We start from the raw sequence: 21,940 nt of genomic DNA, 5'->3' as shown, positions 1-21,940 counted from the left end.
ACAAGAATTAAACAGCCATGGTCAATGTCTGGGGTTGGCAGTATGTGGTGCCATGTTGAGTACGGTCTTTGTTCCGTGCCACATGCTCTCTCTGCTCTGGCTGGGGTGATGCTGGAGAAAACCCAGCTTAAAATAGAACGAAGCAGGAAGAAGGGGAAGGGGGAAGGAAGGGGCTTGCAATGTGCACGACCACAGATGCCCAGGGTCTCCACTCTCAGAGTCTAAGAACTGTCCTCAGACACCTAGGTAAGTGACCAATGGACTGGAACGATTAGTTTCCATCTCCATGGAAACCGTCATCAAGTTCTCACCGGAGGCACCGGGTCCAGCTCTGGGTCCTGCAACTGGCCAACGGCAGAGCTGGGAGCCGAGTCCAACTCCTTGGTGCTGCTTTCGTGGTTTCTCGCCACACAACACCTCGAGCCTACGACCTAAATTGTCCACCCATTCTATTTCAATGCCAGGGATCAAACCAAGGGCCTCACAGCTCTCTAGCGCGCAGCCGCTCCCCATCCTGCTTTTAAATGTCTTCGGAACAACTGCATCTAGCCCATCCTACCCTTCACCATCAGGATGTTGCCCCTTAAATCTGTTCTGTTGTAGTTTGAAGCAATTTCCTGTCTGTTGGCTGAGGTGAGTGAAAGCAGCTGTTGCCTGTAACGGACATAAAAAAGATTAAGGAGCCAAGGGCCGTGGTTTTGGTCTCCATTAAAATAAAACCTGCTCTGAAGTTTAGGGGGTGTACTTTATCTTCATGGCTGCTGCCTGCGTTAGGACAGTTTTCCTGTTTAAAAAAAAAAAAAAAAAAAAAAAAAAACCTTTGCATTTTTTCCCAGCGTCTCAAACCTCCCACCTCGCGGTGTTTACAGAAGGAGACTGGCAGGACTCTGCCTGAGCCACCTACGTTTACATCCGCACAAGCCATCCGTTTGATAGTTTCTCCACAAATGTGAAAAGAATTCCTCTGAATGTGCTTTTGCAAGCCAAGCCAGTAGCCCTGTGCTTCGCATGATCCCCCACTGTGCGTTCTCAGGAGCCTGACTCTGCAGCGTGGGGGAGGGTGCGAGGAGGTGCTCCCTTAAATGTCCTCACGTAATGTTTAACTGCCTCTGCATGTTGGCGTGACATGCCCGTTTCCTGCAAAGGCTGCACGTAAAAGCCGCCCTCCAGCAGGCTCCACTGGTGTGGCTCGGCTCTCAAAAAGCCCCTAACTCTGTAGACGCCTGTTTAATTCCCATCAACCTGGTTTTTGTAGAAGCCTTTACGCTTTCTCTGAGAAGGAGATTTCTTCTGTGGGATGCTGGTGTAAATGGTGTTGGTGGTTACAGGAGCCCTGCCGTGACACGGGCAAACATCCCCTTCTTCCTTGAACTCCTCTGTCACTGGAAATTTAACCTCGAATCTGAGATGGGGTGCAGCGTGTTGCCTTGTAAAACTGTGCAATAAAGCTGGTTTCTGCCAGAGCGAAAAGCAGATGCACGTTCGCTCCCTAACGCCTGATCGGAACACACAACGATCTGTTTCTGCCTTGAGTTGCGAGCAGTCTTGCCTTTCCCTCCACACCCCCTCATGCCCGCTGTGCCCATTGGCTGCTCTGGGGTTGATACAATGGTGAATGCTCTGGTTTCAGCCTTTTTCCATGTTATGAAAGAACCGTTTCTCCCCTAAGTTAAATCTAGACTGCTTTCAGCTATTTCTGCCAAAGGAAGTGGAAATTGGTTCCAGTCGGTGTTTCCTGTTAATCATAAAGGTTTCTGAGTGAGCCTGTGAGTTAATCTATTAGTCCCAGTATGTTATCCACAAACCAAGGCACTGCAGTCAAAGACACTGGAGATTAGACTGTTTCCATCCGGGGTTTTATTTCAGAGCTCTCTGCCTCTCTCCAGAGTGCAGGCACGATATTTGAACCGTATGCTACTTTTTTTAAAAAGAAAGTAACAGAACGCCCCTTCTTCCCTTTAACACACTGGAATTGTTGCGTTACTAGGAAAGTTTAAGTGTTCGTTGATTTCATTCCGATCCTATCCTCTTTGCTCGCCCTGATCAATCTAATTAGAGTTTACATGGGGATTGGATGACAGGAAATACAGGAGAGCAGATTGCCCTTCTCCTTCTTTTCTTTTTTAATAAGAACCATCTGAAATTAAGCTAGTACTAGAGTTTCAACATCAAGCTCTTGCAAACCAAGCAAGCACAGCTGTCTGTGGCTTCCTGTTGCAAGGTAGACCAGGATTGGTTCCTCTAATGCTTCATCCAACGTTGCCAGCGGCCTCTTCTCCAAGAAGCCACCTGTGCCAGGACCCTACCCTATTGAGGAAGCTCAGCTCTCTCGTTCATGGTGACGACTGGCCCCTGGAAGGCACGGTGTCTACTTTGAAACCAGAGGAAGCATCTGGCTAGTTGAATCCAGCTGTGTTGACTGGCATGTTTTTTTGTGGCTGTAAGATTTTTGTAGAATCATCTGTTTTTACATTCAAGAAACCAACTCTGGGGTATCAGTTTATTTATGCAGCAGGGGTGTGTATGACCTTAATCCGTCCTGGAAGAAGGGGCTGGGGAACTCTGGGCAAGAGAACTTGAAATGGTTTAGGATGATGTTTAAGTAGGAGCCAGGGAAACTCACTGGTCCTTGCTGCTGCTGTCCTTGAGGATATGGATTCTGAGCAGTGTGGGATTTTGTGTGCTGGCTGGTCACATTTAGGTGCTAAATTATGGCCACTATCTGGGTATGTGGCAAATACCACACTGCAGTGGGAACATCTCCTTCTCCTTGTCCCAGCGGTATAATATCAGAAATGAGTCAAGGTAGAAAAGAAAAAAAAAAAAAACAGCATTCAGTTCCCTTGGTTGTTACTCTCATTGTTGTCAAATTAAGTAATGGATTTAGTTCTTCTAATACTCTTAGCCACGGATCATAAAAGTTACCATCACTCTCCTTGCTCATCCATTGTGTCCACACTGAGTATCTTACCAAGTGGCGCTGGATAGCAGGGCTGAGTAGATCTGGGTCCCACACGGAGTCCAAGGTTAGTTCTGAGACACTTTGACTAGATGGTAACTGACAGCACATTGCTATAGGAACTGTGGAGCGTGGCTTCCAGGGCTCAGTGGTCAGGCTGATCCACAGGGCAGTCATTGACGCCCTGGTGGAATGCAGGAAGGGCCAAGAACTACCAACACGGTGAGGAGTAGAGGCAGAGGGACAGTCGGTAGTGTCATCCACTCCTATAGATTTGACCCCACTACCCAGCGAGCCCTTGCTGCTGCTATTTGAGAATATGGAGGTTCTGTCTAGAAAAGTCGGAACCAAACAGAAAGACAGGCCAGGTGAGTGTGCAGGGCACAGAGGTGATATAGGACACTGTATCAGGGTTTCTATTCCTGCACAAAACAAGAAGCCAGTTGGGAAGGAAAGGGTTTATTCAGCTTACACTTCCACATTGCTGTTCATCACCAAAGGAAGTCAGGACTGGAACTCAAGCAGGTCAGGAAGCAGGAGCTGATGCAGAGGCCATGGAGGGGTGCTGCTTCCCTGGCTTACTCAGCCTGCTTTCTTATAGAAGCCAGGACCAGCAGCCCATTGATGGCACCACCACAATGTGCCTTCCCAACTTTGATCACTAATTGAGAAAATGCCTTACAGCTGGATCTCTGGGAGGCATTTCATCAAGGGAGGCTCCTTTCTCTGTAATAACTCCAGCTTGTGTGTTGACACACAAAACTGGACAGTACAGGCACATAGGATAACTGACAGATTTGATGGAATATGAAGAACTTGGGTGGTCAGGAGGGAAGGGAGGAAGTAAGGATACTCATATTTATCTGATAGCAGCTCTCGGGTCAGCCCCCACTTATCTATGTCCACATTTGTACTGTTGGCTTCAAGACTAGATATTGAGGCTTCCCAAGCTCAGTGGGAAAGTGGTTACCATGGGGCAGGACTCAACTGGCTCTGTGCCATCTCAGTCTCCAGAATGGTCCAGTGGGAGAGAGTCACCAGGTAAGGAAACTGAGGATAATGAAAAAGAAGAATTCTAGGGAGATTCCATGGGTTAGTCCTAGGGGCTGCCTGGACCAGTCTGATGTAACTGGATTAGTCAGGGTTCTGTAGATCAAACCTGGTAGAATCACTATTTATATTCAAAGATAAGTGATTAAATTAGCTTATGTCATATGGCTGGAGACATCTAGCAATGCTTCTCTGCAAGAGAGAAGAACCTGAAAGTTGCTCTGCCTACAAAGCCTGCAAGATTTCTGAAACCTGCAGGTCTTCTGTCCACTCTGGAAACCCAGGAAGCTGGTACTAGTATCAGTGAGCGAATAAGGAACAGCGGCAGCACCAGAGTGGATGACCTCACTACTAGTGAAGGCCAAGCCAATAGAGTAGACGACATCACTACTAGTCAAGGCCAAGCCAACAGAGTAGACGACCTCACTACTAGTCAAGGCCAAGCTAAGAGAAGATGACCTCACTACTAGTCAAGGCCAACCCAACAAAGAAACATTTTTTTTTTTTAATTAAAAAATACCCTTCCTTCTTCCATTCTTTATCTAGGCTTCTGTAAGAAAATGCCGCCCATATGTAGGGATGAATCTTCCCCTACCAATAGTCAAGATGACCATCTCTCCCCGCACCCTCCATATACATGCCCGTAAACTGACTCAATGAAGACAACCTCTCACTGAAACACTCAGGAACCTTCAGCTTGTGCTCTGGGTTATCTTTTATCATTTATAGAAAACTTGTTTTGTTCTGTTTACTTTTGCAGTGCTGGGTGTGAAATCCGGGGCCAGGCACAACTTGGCAAACTCTTGTGCCATTGAGCTCTAGCCCATAGTGATCCATTCGGTACCTTAGACACACATAAGCACGAAATGAGAATGTTTCAGTCTTCTACAGGCAAATGGGGAGGCACTTATTCAGACCCTTTTATAGTCAATTACATTTTAATATTTAATAAATATATAAATTTAATATATAATACATATAATAGAATTATAGTGTTATTTATGTAGTAAAGCCCTTCCCTAGGTGAGTCGTCCTGAATGGTTGCAAGTGTCGCTCATGTGTTTGATAAGGAAAAATAGAAATGTAAATATTTGCTTATTGATCTCCTACTTCAGGATCTGGGAGATGGACACTTAGTCTTCTCTCCTATTTGTGCATTGAAAAGAACAGAAGGCATGAGCTCTGCTTCCCCAACTAGCTTCTCTGCTTACATTCAGAAGTTCCGTTCGTGTACATACACAACTGAGTGTTGTCCTGTGGCCTGTTGCTAGGAGAGGTGAGGCAGACACCACCGTGGGCACGGATGTGAGGAGCAGACAGGGGTACAGTGAGTTAGGGACCCTGAGTGCAGAGACATGGACCACAGTGCAACATTCCAGCAAGTGTTAGATTCAGCCCTGAGCTGTGAGCGTGGCCTCCTCCAGCTCAGGCACAAAGCCCCCTCATCACTGTTATCAAATGCTGGAGAGCAGCTCTCAGACACTCTGAGCGTTTGTTAAGTAAATAAAGGCTTAGTGTCAACCAGCAAGAACAGCTATCAGGCTGAGCTCCTGGTGTCACAGTCAGTTGTAATTCCCACATGAGATGTCACCTACCCCAAGCACACATACTGGGTTTGTCTGGAGTCCACGTTAGAATATATATATTCTCTCTCTCTCTCTCTCTCTCTCTCTCTCTATATATATATATATATATATATATATATATATATATATATATGATAGATAGATAGATAGATAGATAGATAGATAGAATATATATGATATACATAATGTCTATACTATTTTTCAGATGCTAGTAGTGAACCGTGGCTGAAGATCCTTTAGATTATCTACTCACAGATAAGTTTCGCCCTTAAAGCAAGCCCAGGAGACAGACAAAGACAGGCTAGCAGCCTCCAGTCCTGCCTTGGCAGATGGACAGAAGCCGTTGAGACTGTCCAGACACTGACATCCCACAAGTGTGCTTAGACGAGGGTCGGGGGGTGGGGTTGATACCCATTCAAGAGACATCTAGAAATTTCCAAGTGCACAGTCCCTCCTCCAGATCCACTTTAAGATCATTCAGTCGAGCTCCGTACTGCTCGAAGCACCGCACTAGATGTTCGGAAGAGAAAGGCATAAAGAAGAGTTCAGATTTAGGAAACTGAAGACCCACATTTGGCTTTAGTAAACTTGCACTAAACTATGGTTTACGCCCATGCACATAAACTGCAGCCCACAAGCTGTGCCACATTATCCAGTGCACTCTTAGGTCTGCCCCTGCCGCAGTGTCCTTCTCTCTATGACTCCTATCTGCTTACCTCCTTACCTTTTGCATCCCTCTCTCTGAGACCTTCCCTGGACACACCTTTAACCCCACCCCCACCCCCAGCCCTCTTCCCTCGGTCTGTCTTTCTCATCCCTTCTGTGTAAACGTGATTGGCTGACTTTGTTTTTCTGCTCTACCCCAGTGCTTACAGCGGTTCCTAGTAGGCACTCATTACACGGTAATAGAGCTAATGAGTGATCAAATGAATTAATTTCAGGATCGAGGAGGGCCGTGTGCAGAGCTCCAGAAGCCAGAGGTCCAGAAGATGCGTGTGCTGGGTTCCACTCTTCACAAACCAAGGGGCTTAGGACAGTGCAGACTTTTATTTTCCCCTTCTCTAGGTCAGAAGCCTGACTCTATCTCAGCTTGTGAATCAAGGCTCGAGATGGAGGCTGCCTTCCTTCCCACTGGCCACAGGCAAGAGTCTGCTTGCTTGCTTTCCCAGTCTCTGGGACAGCTATTGTTCCTTTGTTAGGTTTGCCATCTTTAAAACCAGCGCCTGCTCCCATTGGCTGGGACGTGCAGAAGTGAGCAGCTACTTCCCCTCCTGCCTCTTCAAACTGACCCCATGCATGCATGCACACACGCACTGACTTCCTCCTCAGACTCTCCTACTGTGATGGCTTGTATATGCTCCTCCCAGGGAGTGGCACTATTAGAAGTAGGTGTGGCCTTGTTGGAGTAGGTGTGTCACTGTGGTTGTGGGCTTTAAGACCCTCACCCTAGCTGCCTGGAAGCCAGTACTCTGCTAGCAGCCTTCAGATGAAGATGTAGAACTCTCAGCTCCTCCTGCACCATGCCTGCCTGGATGCTACCATGTTTCTGCCTTGATGATAATGGACTGAACCTCTGAACCTGTAAGCCAGCCCCGATTAAATGTTGTCCTTATGAGAGTTGCCTTGGTCATTGTATCTGTTCACAGCAGTAAAACCCTTACCAAGACATCGACTTTTAAAGGTTACCATAATTATATCGGGCCCACTTGGATAATCTGGAATAGTTCATAGTTTTATAATCATCTGTAAAGAACTCGATCCCTTCTACAACTCAGGACCCTCTGCCAGGTAATCTAGTACCACAGGTTCTGGGCAGCCAGAACCTGGGTTCCCTTTGAGATCTACTGTTCTGTCCACTAGAGGGATCGACCAGCAAGTTGTTTTCTTTAGAGCAGTAGTTGTCAACCTGTGGGGCAAACTCCTTTGGCAAACCTCTATCTCCAAAAATATTTGCATTATGATTCATACAAGTAGCAGAATTAGAGTTATGAAGTAGCGATGAAAATAATTTTATGGTTGGGGGGGATCACCACATGAGGAACTGTGTCAAAGGGTGGCAGCATTGGGAAGGTTGAGAACCGCTGTCTTAGATGCTCAAACTGCCATTTCATAAATATAAAACAGGCACATTTAATCAGGGATGACTGTGGCAGCTGAAGTGGGGGGATGAGATGGTCAAAGGGAGACTTTAGGAGACGAACATGAACTTAGAGCAGGAATGCAGAGGGAGACTGGTGTGCACCTCTCCACAGACATTCCCCCCCACACACACACACACCCATCCCTTTTTTTGTATTCAAAGAGCTGGGTCTGCCTGTACATCTGTGGAATAATTTTCAAAGTCACCTTTTGTTGCCCGTGCACATAGCACAGACAGAGAACAGATAAAGCCCTGATTCACAGACTCATGGCTCTCGCTTCTCCGTGCACACCATCTACCTCAGCTGCACGAGGGATCGTGTTCTCCTGGCCTTCACTGCCTTCGGATTTTATTTCCTGACCCTAACACCCCGATGACGTGCGTCTTCCCACTGGCATCACAGAACTCATTCCCACCGTGGTTCTCACAGGGGTTGGCCTGTCCCTGGGGAGACACACTGAGAGTCTCCAGGAAGATGCTGGCCCTTCACCTGGACTATCCCCCACTCTCACCATGACTCAGCATCCTTCGTAGCTCCTCCTGGACACCTCACAGAGCAACGTGGACGCTGAGTGGTGGGTTGAGTGGTGTCTGAGGTGTGATTGGCCTCTTCGCAGCAGCACTGTCCCACAAGACATTCTGTGGGTATAGCACTGTGCAGTGTGCTGTCCAGTTGGCCACAAGCTCTTGAAAAGTGGCAAGTACAGCTGAGGAGCCCGGCATTTTGCTGTCTGTAGTTTTAAGCAACTTAAGTAGGAATAGTCGCAAGAGACAAGTACCCGCCCTGTTGGATGATGTAAGGAAGTAACAACTCATTGAGCATGCCAGAGAGGCCACAGCAGGATTTGTGGGGAGCACATGATGTGAACACAGCCTTTGGGGATGAGACCACTTAAACTTTGCTTCGGTGGTGTTGTGTGGTTTAATTTTTGTGGTTGTTTTGGTTTTGGGTTTTCGTTTGTTTGTTTGTTTTGGCAATCACATCTTTCTGAGTCGAGTTTCAGACTCAAAGATTTATCCACGCAGTACTGGGCATGCAGCCATTGGGGTGGGGAGTAGCAGGTACCATGTGACCTGACACGGAGTACTGGGCATGCAGGGATTGGGGAGTGGGCAGTGACACCAGACTTTTTTTCATGTTGCTTTTATAATTGCTTTCCAGTATCTTAAAGACCAGGGGGACTTCCCTGTCTGGCCCGGGGTGTAGACCGTGTGCCCGTGCCACCCATGAGTACACCAGGCATGGCCTCATAAGAGCTGCATGAAGATGAAGTGGGAGAGAATTGCTAACACAGCACAGGGCCACCTATCTACCTGGTACCCAGCACTCAGCTGCGTGCTGGGGGCACAATAACAAACTGGAAATGTGGAAGACCTGCTCATGAGCTAAGAGCTCACATTTAATAAATGATAGCCCACCATCTCAGTGGATTTTTTCCTTCATTTTTTTAACATTTAAAAAAATCATTAGAATGTGAAATTTTTAGTGTTAAGATTTGCTTCTCCCTAATTTTTTTTTTTTTTTTTTTTTGTGACAGTTGGGATTGGTCCACTTGAGTGTAGCAGACTTGCCTTCTTTTTCTTAGCTGTGTTGATAAGCCATGCTGGGTCACCGTACAGTTTCCTGACAAATGGGAGCTCTTGGAAGAAAGATTTTCTTTATTTTTAACTATGTGCATATGTCACTGTGTGAAGTTGTGAGTCTCGGTGTCCTTGGGGTCCAGAAGAGGGCACAGAACCACCCGGAGTTGGAGTTGCAGTGGTCATGAGCCATCCAGCACAGGAGCTGGGAACCAAGCTCAAGTCCCTCAGAAGAACAGCAAGCGTTTCTAACCTCTGGGCCATCTAGCCTCCCAAATAACAGCTTTGTTTTTAATGTCCCCCTCTCACACTTCCTCAGAAACAGGTTCATTGACGTATAGTTCACGTATTGTTCTGTTCACTGCGTTTATAACATATAGCTCAGTGGGTTGTCTCTTCAAGGGTTGTACAACCAGCATCATGGTCAGCTATAGAACATTTTTATTATCCACAAAGGAATCCCAACCATTAGCAGTCACCCCAGTTCTCCCAGTTGCCCTAACTCCAGTCAACCACCAGTTTGCCTCTGTCTCTATGGATTTCCCAGTCTGGGCATTTCATATGAATGGAATCATGTCTTTTTAAGAGTCTTATTATATTTTTATTTAGAGAGTGGGGGGCACGCACGTTATGAAAGACATATGGAGATCACAGGGCAGCGTCTAAGGGTCAGTCCTCCCCTTCTACCGTCTGGGTCCCAGGGCCATCAGGTATGACAGCACCCACATTTATCCACTGAGCCATGTCATCAGCCCATAATGACTGGCTTCTTCCACTGAGAATACTGTTTTTCAGGTCCATCAATGTTATAGCACATAGTAATACTTCATTAGCTTTATTATGAGTTTACCCTGCTGTACCGACTTTATTTATCTGCCTTTATCAGGCGATGGGCGTTTCAGTCGCACCCCCTTTGGCTCTACTGGTTATTCGTGCACACGTTTTGGTTGAACATGCTATCATCTCTCATGGTTGCCAGCCTAGGAGTAGAACTAAGGAGATGATAACGCTATGGGTGACATGGTGTTTCTGTGTTTGTTAGAAGCTTCGCAGCAAACAAGCCACCAGACACCAGCCTTGTGGGTGCTTCATCCCACATTTTCTTGGCATATTGGTAAGGAGCACAAACAGGTCAGCTGTTGGAGTTTCTGAAAAGCCCATTTTTCAAAGCCACGCCACTCGCTGTTCCTTTCCACCTGTGGAGCGTCAGCCTTCAGCCCCTCGGCATCCCTAGTGACACCTCCTGTTCCTCGCTTCTCTACAGCAGGTCGGAGCTGTGTTGCCGAGCAGGGGTGGCGTCTCACTGTGGTTCTGAACTGAGCTTCCCTAATGATTAATGATGCCGGGTGTGTTTTCGTGTGCTTGTAGGCCATCTGTTTGTCCTTCTTGGAGAAATGTCTGTTCAAATCCTTTGCCCGTATTTTAATTGGCCCATTTGTCTTCTTTGCCTTGGCCCGAGCAGGATGCTGATATGCTGACCGGTGATGAGCAAATATGGAAGGAAGTTCAAGAATCACTGAAAAAGATCGAAGAGCTGAAGGCGCACTGGAGTATCCTTTCCCCTGCAGGCCGAGCTGCACTGCTGGTTGTTGCTTTACCAGAAGTGGAGCCGAGGCAAAGTCTGAAAGTGCAAGTGCTGCTTCTTAGGCCCAGCCAGCAGTGTGGGGAGTGGCCCAGTGGTGGGGAGAGACCCAGGAAGACCAAAGCAAGGTCAGCACAGATGCCCTACAAATACCTTACCACCAGTGAATGGTAATAATAGGGAGGCAAGTTGTAGGTGCTTGGTTTTCTCCTCTTCCTCTTCTTCTTCCTCTTCTTCCTCCTCTTACTCCTCTTCCTCCTCCTCCTCTTCCTTTTTCTCCTCATGCACAAGGTAAAACTCAGAGACCCCCTTCCTCCTGTAACCTCTTTAGTCTCTGGAAAGGAATATGTGACTCCTTACCATTTAATACCACTGACCCTCAGACCTACAAACCAGCCAGAAAACAGCACCAGTGGGGTTCTCCATTATACCTTTTCTTGGGATATATGATAAGGAACGTGAATAGGTCAAAGTTCAGAGCAGAGAGAGACAGCATGTGATAGCATCATCTGGGAGATGCCCCGCCCGTAGTGCACTGTGTAAAGGGACTCCCAAATCAGGGACAGGATTCATATAGACAGAAGCTGGGACAGACAGAAGGCACCTGTCCATAGAGGATTCCACTTGGGCACAAGCATGATGGGGAGCTGCAGCTAAGAGATTTTAGAATATGGGAAGATCACCAGAGGGTCATCAGACACTTTGGGCTGACCATATGCCAGGCAGGAACAAAATCTGCAAGTAAGTTATGGACTCTGTAGTGTTAGAGAATCATGAAGGACAGGGAAGATAGGTAGGTAAGCGGTTCTCCTTTTAATGGTGGAATATGTAATTACAGGAACCAGTAGCTCAGTGAATTTGTTAAGAGTCTGAGCAATGAACTTATAGTTGGTTAATAGGAAATAGAAAAGAAGGCTGCCACATCCAGGTTGCTGTATGGATTTGCTAAGAACAAATCGATCCGTTGAATCATGGAGTGTTTTAGTTTTATTTTTGTAAAGCTTGCACCTAGATCTCATTAGAGGGTTTGAAAAGACATAGTCAAGACATTTGGATACTAGTGGATCCAGGCTTCCTACTCAATGACCTGATGACACAGACATCACTCTGGGGGTTCTGTCTCCTTCACCTTTGATTCAGTACTTTGAAGAGACTTTCCAAGCATGTGTAGCTAGGCGGAAGGGAAGCAGAGGAGAGACAGTAGAACGAAGAGCTCAGTAGATACTTGGTGATTTGAATGGCTACTGAATTTCAGAAGATGAGCTTCAACAAAAGTGTATGTAAAGTCTTCTATTTAGGGCAAGAAGTTGAAGCACGTAAATGTGCATGCACAAAGCTTGGATGTGAAAGGACTCTATTGCTTCAGCAAGTAGAGAAATTTAATAAAGTGTGCGAGTATGTCATAACTCCCCAGGGACAACTGTGATCTTGGGCTGTAGTCATAGAAATTCAGAATATAAAATAGGAAAGGAGGTGCCTGAGCCTACGTAGAGTCCTCCTTCTCTCTGTCACCTTGTCCACGAATCCCCAAAGTCCCACTTCTGTCTCTCTGCCCAGCCACTGGCTGCCAGCAACTTTATTTACCAATCAGAACCGACTGGGGGCAGGGACCCTCATTATGGGCGGGACTTTCGTGCAATTTCAGGAACCCAATTAACATGATACAAGCATTAACCTAAATGCACAGCAGCCTTCTGGGAAGTCATTGGGAAGATGCCTTTAAGGGGGGCATCAGGTCCTGTGGTCTTTGCCTCTCTCTGCTTCCAGGCTTGTGCTTATTCTGACACCCACTCCCACCACTGCCATCTGGGGCGCTCGCAATGGGCCCTTTAAAGATGGACTTGAACCTCCATAACTCACAAGCCCATCTTTGCTTCATACGGTATTTTGCATCAGATAGTTCACTATAATCAAGCAAAACAGAATAACGCAATACATAGTTTGGTGAACATACATAGACATACATAGAGGAGGGGGGAGGGAGAGAGAGAGGAGAGAGACAAAGATAAAGCTTTTTAAAGGATGTGATGACTGTACTGTATCTGGGGAGGTGAGTGGGACTTCATTCAGGCCAGCCATGAAGGGGAGCACCTCAGTGGATACAGAAGGTGACAGACATGCTGCTGGTGCTGGCCAGCATTCCATCCGGTAGGAAATGGGCATAGGGTTAGTTTTTATGCAAAGTGGCCCAGAATGACGCTAGGCAGAGTAGAATGGCTAGATGCGTACAGACCTTGCTCTGGTATCCTGTCTCAAGACGCTCAACTTATTCCCAAGTGACTTCATTCCCTGTCTGTCTGTGTGTCCATCTGTCCCCACCCTCCTATAGTCAGTCAGAGCATTTGGCAGAAAGCCCCCATCCTGCACTGGGGTCCCTTTAGCTAAGAGCTCAGCTAAGAGCGGTTATAGTAGACACCACAGGTGGCAAGGCTAAATCTGAGCAAGTATGTGACTGCACTAACTTAGGAAGAGACTTGTAGCTAAAATCGTTCCTCCCTCTGGACTCCCCAGAGCGGTTTACATGAGAAATCTTAACTTTGTCTGCCAGGAGGTGGCTGCCAGTGTTGTGGAGGGAGGTTGGTATGAAGTCCTTTGCTGCCTGGGGGGGGGAGGGGGGTGCAGATGTGTTCCCAGGAGTGAGCAGAGACTATCACATCTGGTTTCCACTCGTTAGGCACCCACCTCAGCCTCTTGATGAGGCAGAGCATATTATGGAAATGAGTAGACAAGAAACAATGGGGATCCAGCGAGCAGTGTTACAACAAGGCTTAGGCCTTGCCACAGAAATGTCTGGCATTGTGTAAGAGACAGCCATTCCTCCTGACAGTTCGTCAGACATCTAATCCTGGAATGAAAAGCCACAGAGGTCAGCACCACAATCTGTTTCAAAATCAGCGTATTGCCTAAGAAACCGCTTTCCCCCAACCTCTGGGGGATTCGTTCTGCAAACTTGAAGCATCCGTGTCACACGCATACAAAGGAAAATCACCAACTGTCAATAACTTCAAATCACCGTCTTCAGTACACGGACCCCTTCTGGGATCGGAGCCAGGACTCACCCTAAGAGGTGACATAAAGGGCCCTCAGATTGAAATTCTCCCCAAGGAGAATGGCGTTCTGGAGTAAGGTGTTGTCCCTTAGTTGAGAGGAAACATCTCTCCTGGGAGCTACATATTCCCGGTTCCCAGTGTGGCTCAGTCTCTGGAAGGACCCACTGATGTGTTTTCAGAGCAGGGCTCTGCAGGCACCAGCAGCGGAAAGGTAGATTTTGCTGGGCAGAGGAGTGAAGGAGCTTCGTACCCATGAAGAGGGCCTGAGTCACAGTTTAGGGGAAGCGCATGGGAGGCGGAGTTGTGAAGAGACAGGAGCCGAGGAGAAATGACTGTCTCCCATCCTCTCCCCTTCGGCTTGTCAGGCTCAGGGGTTGTGATCGGGAGGAGAGAGGAAGGCACTCACACCTCTGCCACGTGCACTGCATACCCCAGTAAGCTTTCCAACCATATCCACGACACCCAGAGAGCTCCACCTAGCTCATGAGAGGACACGAAAAGATTTCCCTCCGTTTTAGGGCACACTGTCTTACTCAGTTTTTACTGAGATGGGCGTTTTATTTTCAGCCTACCTCAAAGCATTCGACTCTCTCAAAGCTCCAACTCTGACAGAGGATAGAATTAGCTTAGGCTCGAACCAAGCTTTATCAACGGCGGGGATCTATACCATTTCTTCTGTGGTCTGAATCTTCACATGTTTTTCCCCAAGTGGATTTCTAACATCAAAGCAGAATAGTACAGAGCTACCTCAGTGGGGAGGGGGCGGGGCACGGAGATGCCCAGGCTCGACACAACAGCAGCGTAGCAGAGCGTGATGACCCCAGCCGAGGAGTCCCGCACGTGCACACGCACCTTCAGCAGTCTGGTGGAGGAGACCCCATGGCTCTGGTACTCCAGCTGCCTCTATAAGAGGGTGGAGTTTCAGTCTGCAGTGGCGAGGATAGAAGCTGGACCGGACACCACACCCCTGTAGGCCCACTACTCTGGAGACTGAGGCAGATGGGTCAGTGGAGCCAGCGGTCTGAGGCCATCCTGAATGCGGTGCAACTCATGGGGAGCGGAATATCACACGGAGGCTCCACGAAATTAATCACTGCCTTAATTGGCACATGGTTAATCCGAAAGTCAGAGCCACTGAGCAATTTCTTAATATTTTCTTCTCTCTCTCTCTCTCTCTCTCTCTCTCTCTCTCTCTCTCTCTCTCTCTCTCTCTCCCCCCCTCTCTCCTCATCTCTCTGAGGTCCCGGCTGTCCTATTGCTCACTCTGTGGTTCACAGTAGCTCGGAACTTCCAGCGGCCCCTGCCTACCAAGTTCTGGGATTAAAGACGTGCACCATCACACCCCGACTTTACTATGTTCTCCCAGTGTTTGGGTTTCAGGTGAGAGCACATGAGCTGACTTAAGTATAGGTTTGGGTCACCTTGTTTCACTATAAACAAGTGTGTCTCTTCGGCCGGCCCACCAGCCGCAGGCCTGTGCACTGGTATGGGTTGGGCTCCATGCATGCCCGGGACGCAGATGAGTCAGAAGCAAACACATGCTTCTGCCTTCTCCAAAGGGAGTTTTTTAAACAGAAACAATTCCACAGTAAATACTTGGGAGCCGAGCTAAAACTTTAGTCCCGTTTAATAAACACCTTCACTCCTTTCTCAACTAAGTTGAAAGGAAACCTGTACAAGTGCGGAGAAGGACTGGTTCTTCGGGAATGTTAATTCTCCTGAAGGGTTTACAGAATGGTTTGTTGGTGTAAACAGGATTTATCTCGATAAGATGCCACTTGAACGTGTTTTTGTCTCTCAAGTATGTTTCCAGGCTTCTGTGCAAAAATACTGTGTGCCTCCCCCTTCCCATGCCTGGAAGCCCTTCAGCCCTTCAGATGGCTCCGTTTACCTCTGTGCTTTCTTGACGCAGACAATGAGTCCTTAACTAAGTTAATAACAGAGTGGGAACAGGTTCTGGCCCTGTGCCAGGCGATCATAAACAGCAACTCGGAACAGCTTCCCGACATCAACATCTACCAGCTGAAGGTGCTCGACTGTGCCATGGACGCCTGCATCAACCTGGGGATGCTGGAGGAGGCGCTGTTCTACGCCATGCGCACCATGGAGCCGTACCGGTGAGTGTGAGACAGGGCTGAGACCCAGCTGTCTCCACTGTGGGCACGGGGTGGATGGCCACTGTTAAGCCATTCCGACTGATACAAGACCGAAGTCTTTCTTATCAAGCATGCCCACCAGCATGTAGCATACGCAACCAAACCTTGTCTCGTTCATTCCTGTTTCTTCACACATCCATCGGTCACTAGCAAGGCTGTTTCCGGGATGCTGGCACTGCTTGTTCAGAAATGAGTTAAATACTGTTGCTGCGTGGAATGGGTGATTATAAGACAGTGCAAGGTTTGCAGTAAGAGGACAAGCGGGGGGTGGGGAGGAGTTGGGGAGGAGCATGTGACTCAGACTTCTCTTTGGACTTCAGATGCAGGTGAAGGAGGTAGATACGATGCTCTTGGGTTGACAGTCTGGTGGGTCTCCTCTGTTTGTCAGAATTGTCATTTGTCAGAGTGCTTGCTTGCGTGCACAGTTGGCCCTGGTAGCCATCTTGCGATCAGGTGAGAGAATAGGAGGCTGTTCTTCTCCAGTGAGTCATTAGATCAGAAAAGAAACTATTGGTGAACTATGGGTAATTCATTATATTGTGTTTTGTGTAGGCATGCACGTGTGTGTGTGTGTGTGTGTGTGTGTGTGTGTGTGTGTGTGTGTGTGTGTGTGTATGCATGTGGCATGGCATGTGTGTGTGTGTGTGTGTATGCACGTGGCATGGCATGTGTGTGTGTGTGTGTGTGTGCACATGGCATGGCATGTGTGTGTGTGTGTGTGTGTGTGTGTGTGTGTGTGTGTGGGCAGAACCTAGGCTCTGTAGCCCAGGCTAGCCTCCAACTTGTAATTCTCCTACCTCAGCTCCCTTCCCAGTCCTGGGTTACAAGAATATGCCACCATACCTGATGGCGATTTATGTTTTTCTGGCCTATGGTCAGCTCCTCCTGGCAGGTATGTGTTTGCCCCTAGGTGGCCTTGTCATGTGAAGAGCTCTGAGAGGAAAGGGAGGTTGGAGTCAAGTGCTAAAAGGTTTGGGCAGTGCAGCAAGTTTTCCATGGGAGAAAGAAGAGAAACTGAGGCTGAGAACAAGCCAGCAGGGAGAATGCAGGGCAGATGAATAATCTGAAATCAGAGTTACCCAGTGCCCAGCTCAGGACAGGTCGCCGCAACGAAGACAGTGATACATGGGATATAAAAGGGACAGTGTCAGCAGAGCAGGGAACCTTTCCTGGAAGATGTAAACTTCCCCAGTCTACAGATGATACATGCACGGCCTAGCCAAAGAAGGTGAGACACGGGGAGAATCCCTGCCAGGACCTATGGGACATGGGACAACAGGTACAGGGAGTGGCTCTGAGTGAAACAGGTGGGGCACTGCCTGTCCCCACGGGAGGGGAGCCTTGGGTGACAGACAGCAGAGAGGGGAGAGTACCTCCATCCGCATATCAAGAACAGAAGCAGGTTTAGGATTCAGGCCGTCAATATTGAAAGAGATATCCATCCCGTGTGACCCTAGGTCGGTAGTCAGATCTGGGTCAAAACTAGTTGTGGGCTGAGAAGAACCTGACGAGAACCAAGGCCCCCATAAACAGGTCGGTGTCAGAGACCCACAAGCCAGCCAGTGTCTCCAGACCCAAGGGTGTTTCCAGACTTTTGGCAGGTGGCTGCTTTTGTTCCTTCGTGGTGAACTGCTCTGGGGCTGCCTGTGAGTCAGCTCTAATCTAACTTGTAAGATGCTGCCTGGAGGGGAGAGACCAGAGACTTTCCCATGAGCAGTGGAATGTCTGTTCAGGGTGAGGAATCTTGTGGGTTTTCTGAAAGAATGAATTGAATACAGAGAGATAAGGCTGCTCTCTTGGAGCCGTACTGAGCGTTGACGTGGCAGGCAGTCTGTGATGTGATGGTTGGCTCGGTCTCTGAAGGGCTGGGGCCTGGCCTCAGGAGCCTAGAACACAGGCAATATGGTGAATGGATGGACCCAGGCCAGGAGTTACAGACTGAGAAATTCTGCCTTTCTCCAAGGCCCTGTGGCAGCACTGGTCCCCCATCCCTTGGCTGTCTGTTTTTTGAAGCAGATTCTTGCCCCATCATTCCCTTCTTTTTGCCATCCAGGCAGCCCTGCCAAGGCCAACTCAAAACAGCCATTTAAATTGCCCCCCCAGTAAGCTCTCGCTGTCCTGACTGCATTGTGAATCCTCTTTTGCACACATGCACAGAGACTTCTGCACAGCACCAACCCAGCTCCACTTAGCTGTCAGTTTGACCAACCAGCACTCAAGTCAAACAGAACCTTTCTGCATAGACGAGGCCAAGTCCTCCACAGCGCACTCCCTTGTGTATGAGAAACTGTTGATGACATTTTCGTGGCGTTGGCCGGTCACATTCTCCCTGTAAATGTGTGGTTTGGCCTTGTGCACAGAGACAGGTTTTCAAGCCTGCGTCAGTCTCTCCTCCCTAAGGCTCTATGAGGGATGGCTCTGCAGCATGCTGCCCCAGCCCACTTCCAGTGAGTAGGACTAGTGCCTTTTGCCATCAGAGGGACTGTAGAGCAAGCGCGATGAGCAGTCTAGAACCAACACAGTTAAGAGACTCACGGAACACACTTTGCCCCTTCCCTTTTAGTTCAGGACAAGTGAAAATGGCAGGCGCTTTGGGTGAGAGCCCCTGACAGTCTCAGAACCAGAAGAGAATGGGAAGATGGTGATGACTTTCGTGTGCTGTCAGTCACCTTCATAGTGGCCTATGACTGCTCTAGGCCGGCCTTTGCTGACGTTTAGCCAAGGACACAGACAGTTAGTGAGGCCCCGGGTTACTGAGCTGTGACTGGATTGCTATCTGCAGGAATAATTTGACAATGTCAATCTACTATTTGCTGTGTCCAGATTGAGGTCAAGCCTCAACTGAGCACTTTGTCAGTCGTGACCTTGAATAAGCTTGAACTGCTGACCTTGGAGGACACTGTGTCCAGATGCCATCTTCATACAGCCCACTGCTTTCAACCCCTGCTTCTGCTTTGCGACTCACTTATTTTTACCCAATAGATCTTACTTAACTTTATGACTTTATGGTGCAATTTACTACAGACCTTTTTTTTTTTTTTTTTATTAAGTCTTCCACAAGGCAAAGTGTCTGTATACATAACCTCATAACAGATATATGTTGTGTCATCTCAGAATCAGGCCATAGTTTTATTTCCAGTCTGTTCATTGTATCAAACCATGCTACGATTGAGATCAAACCATTTGACTCCTCTTTGTGTGGTGACATTGTCAGATCTGCATAATAGATCAGTATAAATTCCTAACTGCTCGCCTGCTCTAGTTTAAGTATAGTTTAAGTCATGGTCATTTTAAATTTGGGTAGCTGTAGTCACCAAATTGTACCCTACCCCCAACCAGGTCACTTCATCCTCAAAGGAATATGAATAAGATAAATCTGTTCATGTAGTAGTAGTAGTAGTAGTAGTAGTAGTAGTAGTAGTAGTAGTAGTAGTAGTAATAGTGGTGGTGGTGGTGGTAGTAGTTGTCGTTGTTGTCCTGATCTAAAGTTATTTCCAAACATATCAGGGTCTTCTCCCTCCCCTTAATCAAAGCCTAGGGTGAGATTCATTGATACTCATGTTAGTCATAAATAGTACTTTTGTGCCCCTGGAAATGACACTGTATGAGCCCCCCTGGGGCCAATGCAGAGAAGCAATAGAAAGAACACTGGGTGTAGATGTCCACAGTCTTACGCCACAGAGAACCAGGAGAAAGGAGTTGTCCTGGGGAGAGGAAGCCAAGGGAGCAAGATTCCAGCTCAGATAGGTGTCTGTCCTTTCCTATCAGTGAGAACGGGGTTGGCGGGAAGAGAAGAAAATATGGCTGATGGCTAGTGGCCATGCCATGCTTGTAAGTCAGGAGGTCTCTGTAACCCAGAGAAGGTCAACATTACATGGCTGTGGCACCACCTGCCATTTTGCTAGTCCTTTTGTGACTAGCCCACTTCTGGGTTTCCTCAAGAGAGCAGTTAACTGAGAGCCCGAGTAGATGGCCGGACCAGCGATGGATCAAGTGCTTTTGCTTCCTGTGATTCATTGACTGATCTTAACATTTCATTCATTGTTCCGTCTCCTTGAAACCTGACATAGACAGGGCTGTGTACAACTAAGGCCTTCCCTTTAGCATCACTGGCCTGACATAGACAGGACTGTGTACAGCTAAGGCCTTCCCTTTAGCATTGCTGGCCCCAGTTTGGCACCTGTCTGCTACACTCTGATAAAACCTAGTAAATTATTTCACTCAGGATGCCTTAACAACATGTTCTCATCATGTCCCCACATGGTACCCCTCTGTACAGGGGTGCCCCAGAGGTTTTTCTATCTGTCTCGATCTCTTTTTATAAAGCCACAAATTGGATTAGGGCCCACCACAAAGACTTCATTTTAACCCAATTAACTCTTTAAAAATCCTACCCCCAAAGGCTGTCTCGTTTTGAGGTCTTCGAATAAGGGATTATAGAAGGATTTGAATTTGGCCCATATTCTTGGTGGTCTATATGCAGCTCAAACATTGGCTCCTCCCTGTTTGTAAAAATTACCCATCCCAAGGATTGGTCCCTCTGCATCTGTTTTTTCATGAGTGTGGGTCTCATAGAAGTTACCTGTCATTCTTGGGAAAAGTAATAGCCTTTTAGCTTGTAGGGCCTCAGAGCTCTAAGATTAGGCAGCAGCCCTTGCCAGCATGGCCAGGAGCAACTAGATTCACCCTGGAGACTCCCTTTCTAACCAGCCATGTAGACACTGGCCAAGGAAGGAAGCCAGCACCATCACCTGCTGCCTGCCCCCAACTCAGATTACTCATGCCCCAGGACGGTGTCTTACTGCTGAGTTCTGTGGCTTCCTGTGCCAGCTCATGGGGCAGACCAGAGAACCCCGTTGTTTGCCGGTCTGGCTTGTCTTGGTGGGTAATCTTTCTCTCTGGCATTCTCCTGTCTATGCTGGGTCAAAGATATTAATGCCCCTTTCCTTCAAATCCTACCAAACTGGACAAACTCCCAAGAAGAAAGCCATTCTCCACCCTTGAGGCCAAATCACTGGAAACCTGTACTATTTTGTGTTCAGCCCTGTCTGTGAGCAGTGCATGTGCACTGAGAAATTCTCTCCGGGCTTCCCAGAATAAACACATTTTCCATCTCCAATTCACTTTTCTCTTACACTTCCCCCAAGGGTTACAGAAGCTCTTTGGCTCTTCTGACAGAAAAATCTTCCCTTCCTTATTACAACCGATTGCAGCATAAGCAGACGGAGAGCAGATCTGACGGAATCTTCGGGGATGCGGTGCCCTCCTCCCTTTGAATCAGTCTTGTGGTTGGCTGCCCTTACAGCTAGCTACAGAGCTGCTATTTCTCTTCCTTTTCTCACCTCTTAGAAGAGAAAGTAGGCCGTGTGTGTGTGTGTGTGTGTGTGTGTGTGTGTGTGTGTGTGTGTGTGTCTACACAGAAAATGATAGATATAATGTTGAAAGGCTTAAAAATGTTTATTACATATAAAGCATGTGCTTTATGATTATAAAAATGCGGTTAGTATATATATTCCATGCCATTTGTTTGTGTGTTCTGAATAAAATCCATATTGAGTTTTTAGAAATTCACCCAGGGATGGATGAGTGGGCTGTCAACTAATTTGCACAAAGGAGGCTGATTTCTCAAGCCTCATAAATGCGATGAGAGTAGGGAATGGTGATAACATTCGTAAAGAGCGGTAAGAGGTCCTCGAGAGAAATGAGGAGATGTGGAGCAAATGTCCTTCAGAATCGTGGTTGCAGCTTTCGACATCGTCAACTTACTCTGAGCAAGAAAAACACCCTCTGAACTAGTTCCGACGAAGCCCTTGAGCTTGTTAAAGCAGACCGCCAT

General features: G+C 47.7%; 1 protein-coding gene across 2 annotated transcripts in view; it reads left to right on the top strand.

Annotated features, from left to right (window-relative positions):
* Smyd3 (SET and MYND domain containing 3) overlaps positions 1–21,940 on the top strand; it is a 547,366-nt gene that overhangs the window by 449,183 nt on the left and 76,243 nt on the right. For both annotated transcript variants that reach the window (XM_032915340.1, XM_032915339.1), the window contains 2 exons: positions 10,779–10,866; positions 15,891–16,065. In XM_032915340.1, coding sequence (XP_032771231.1) covers positions 10,779–10,866; positions 15,891–16,065 — 263 coding nt within the window. The remainder of the gene's footprint in view (positions 1–10,778; positions 10,867–15,890; positions 16,066–21,940) is intronic.

The sequence above is a fragment of the Rattus rattus genome, chromosome 10, assembly GCF_011064425.1.
Source record: "Rattus rattus isolate New Zealand chromosome 10, Rrattus_CSIRO_v1, whole genome shotgun sequence".
Lineage (NCBI taxonomy): Eukaryota > Metazoa > Chordata > Mammalia > Rodentia > Muridae > Rattus > Rattus rattus.
This window is presented reverse-complemented; position numbering and strand designations above follow the sequence as displayed.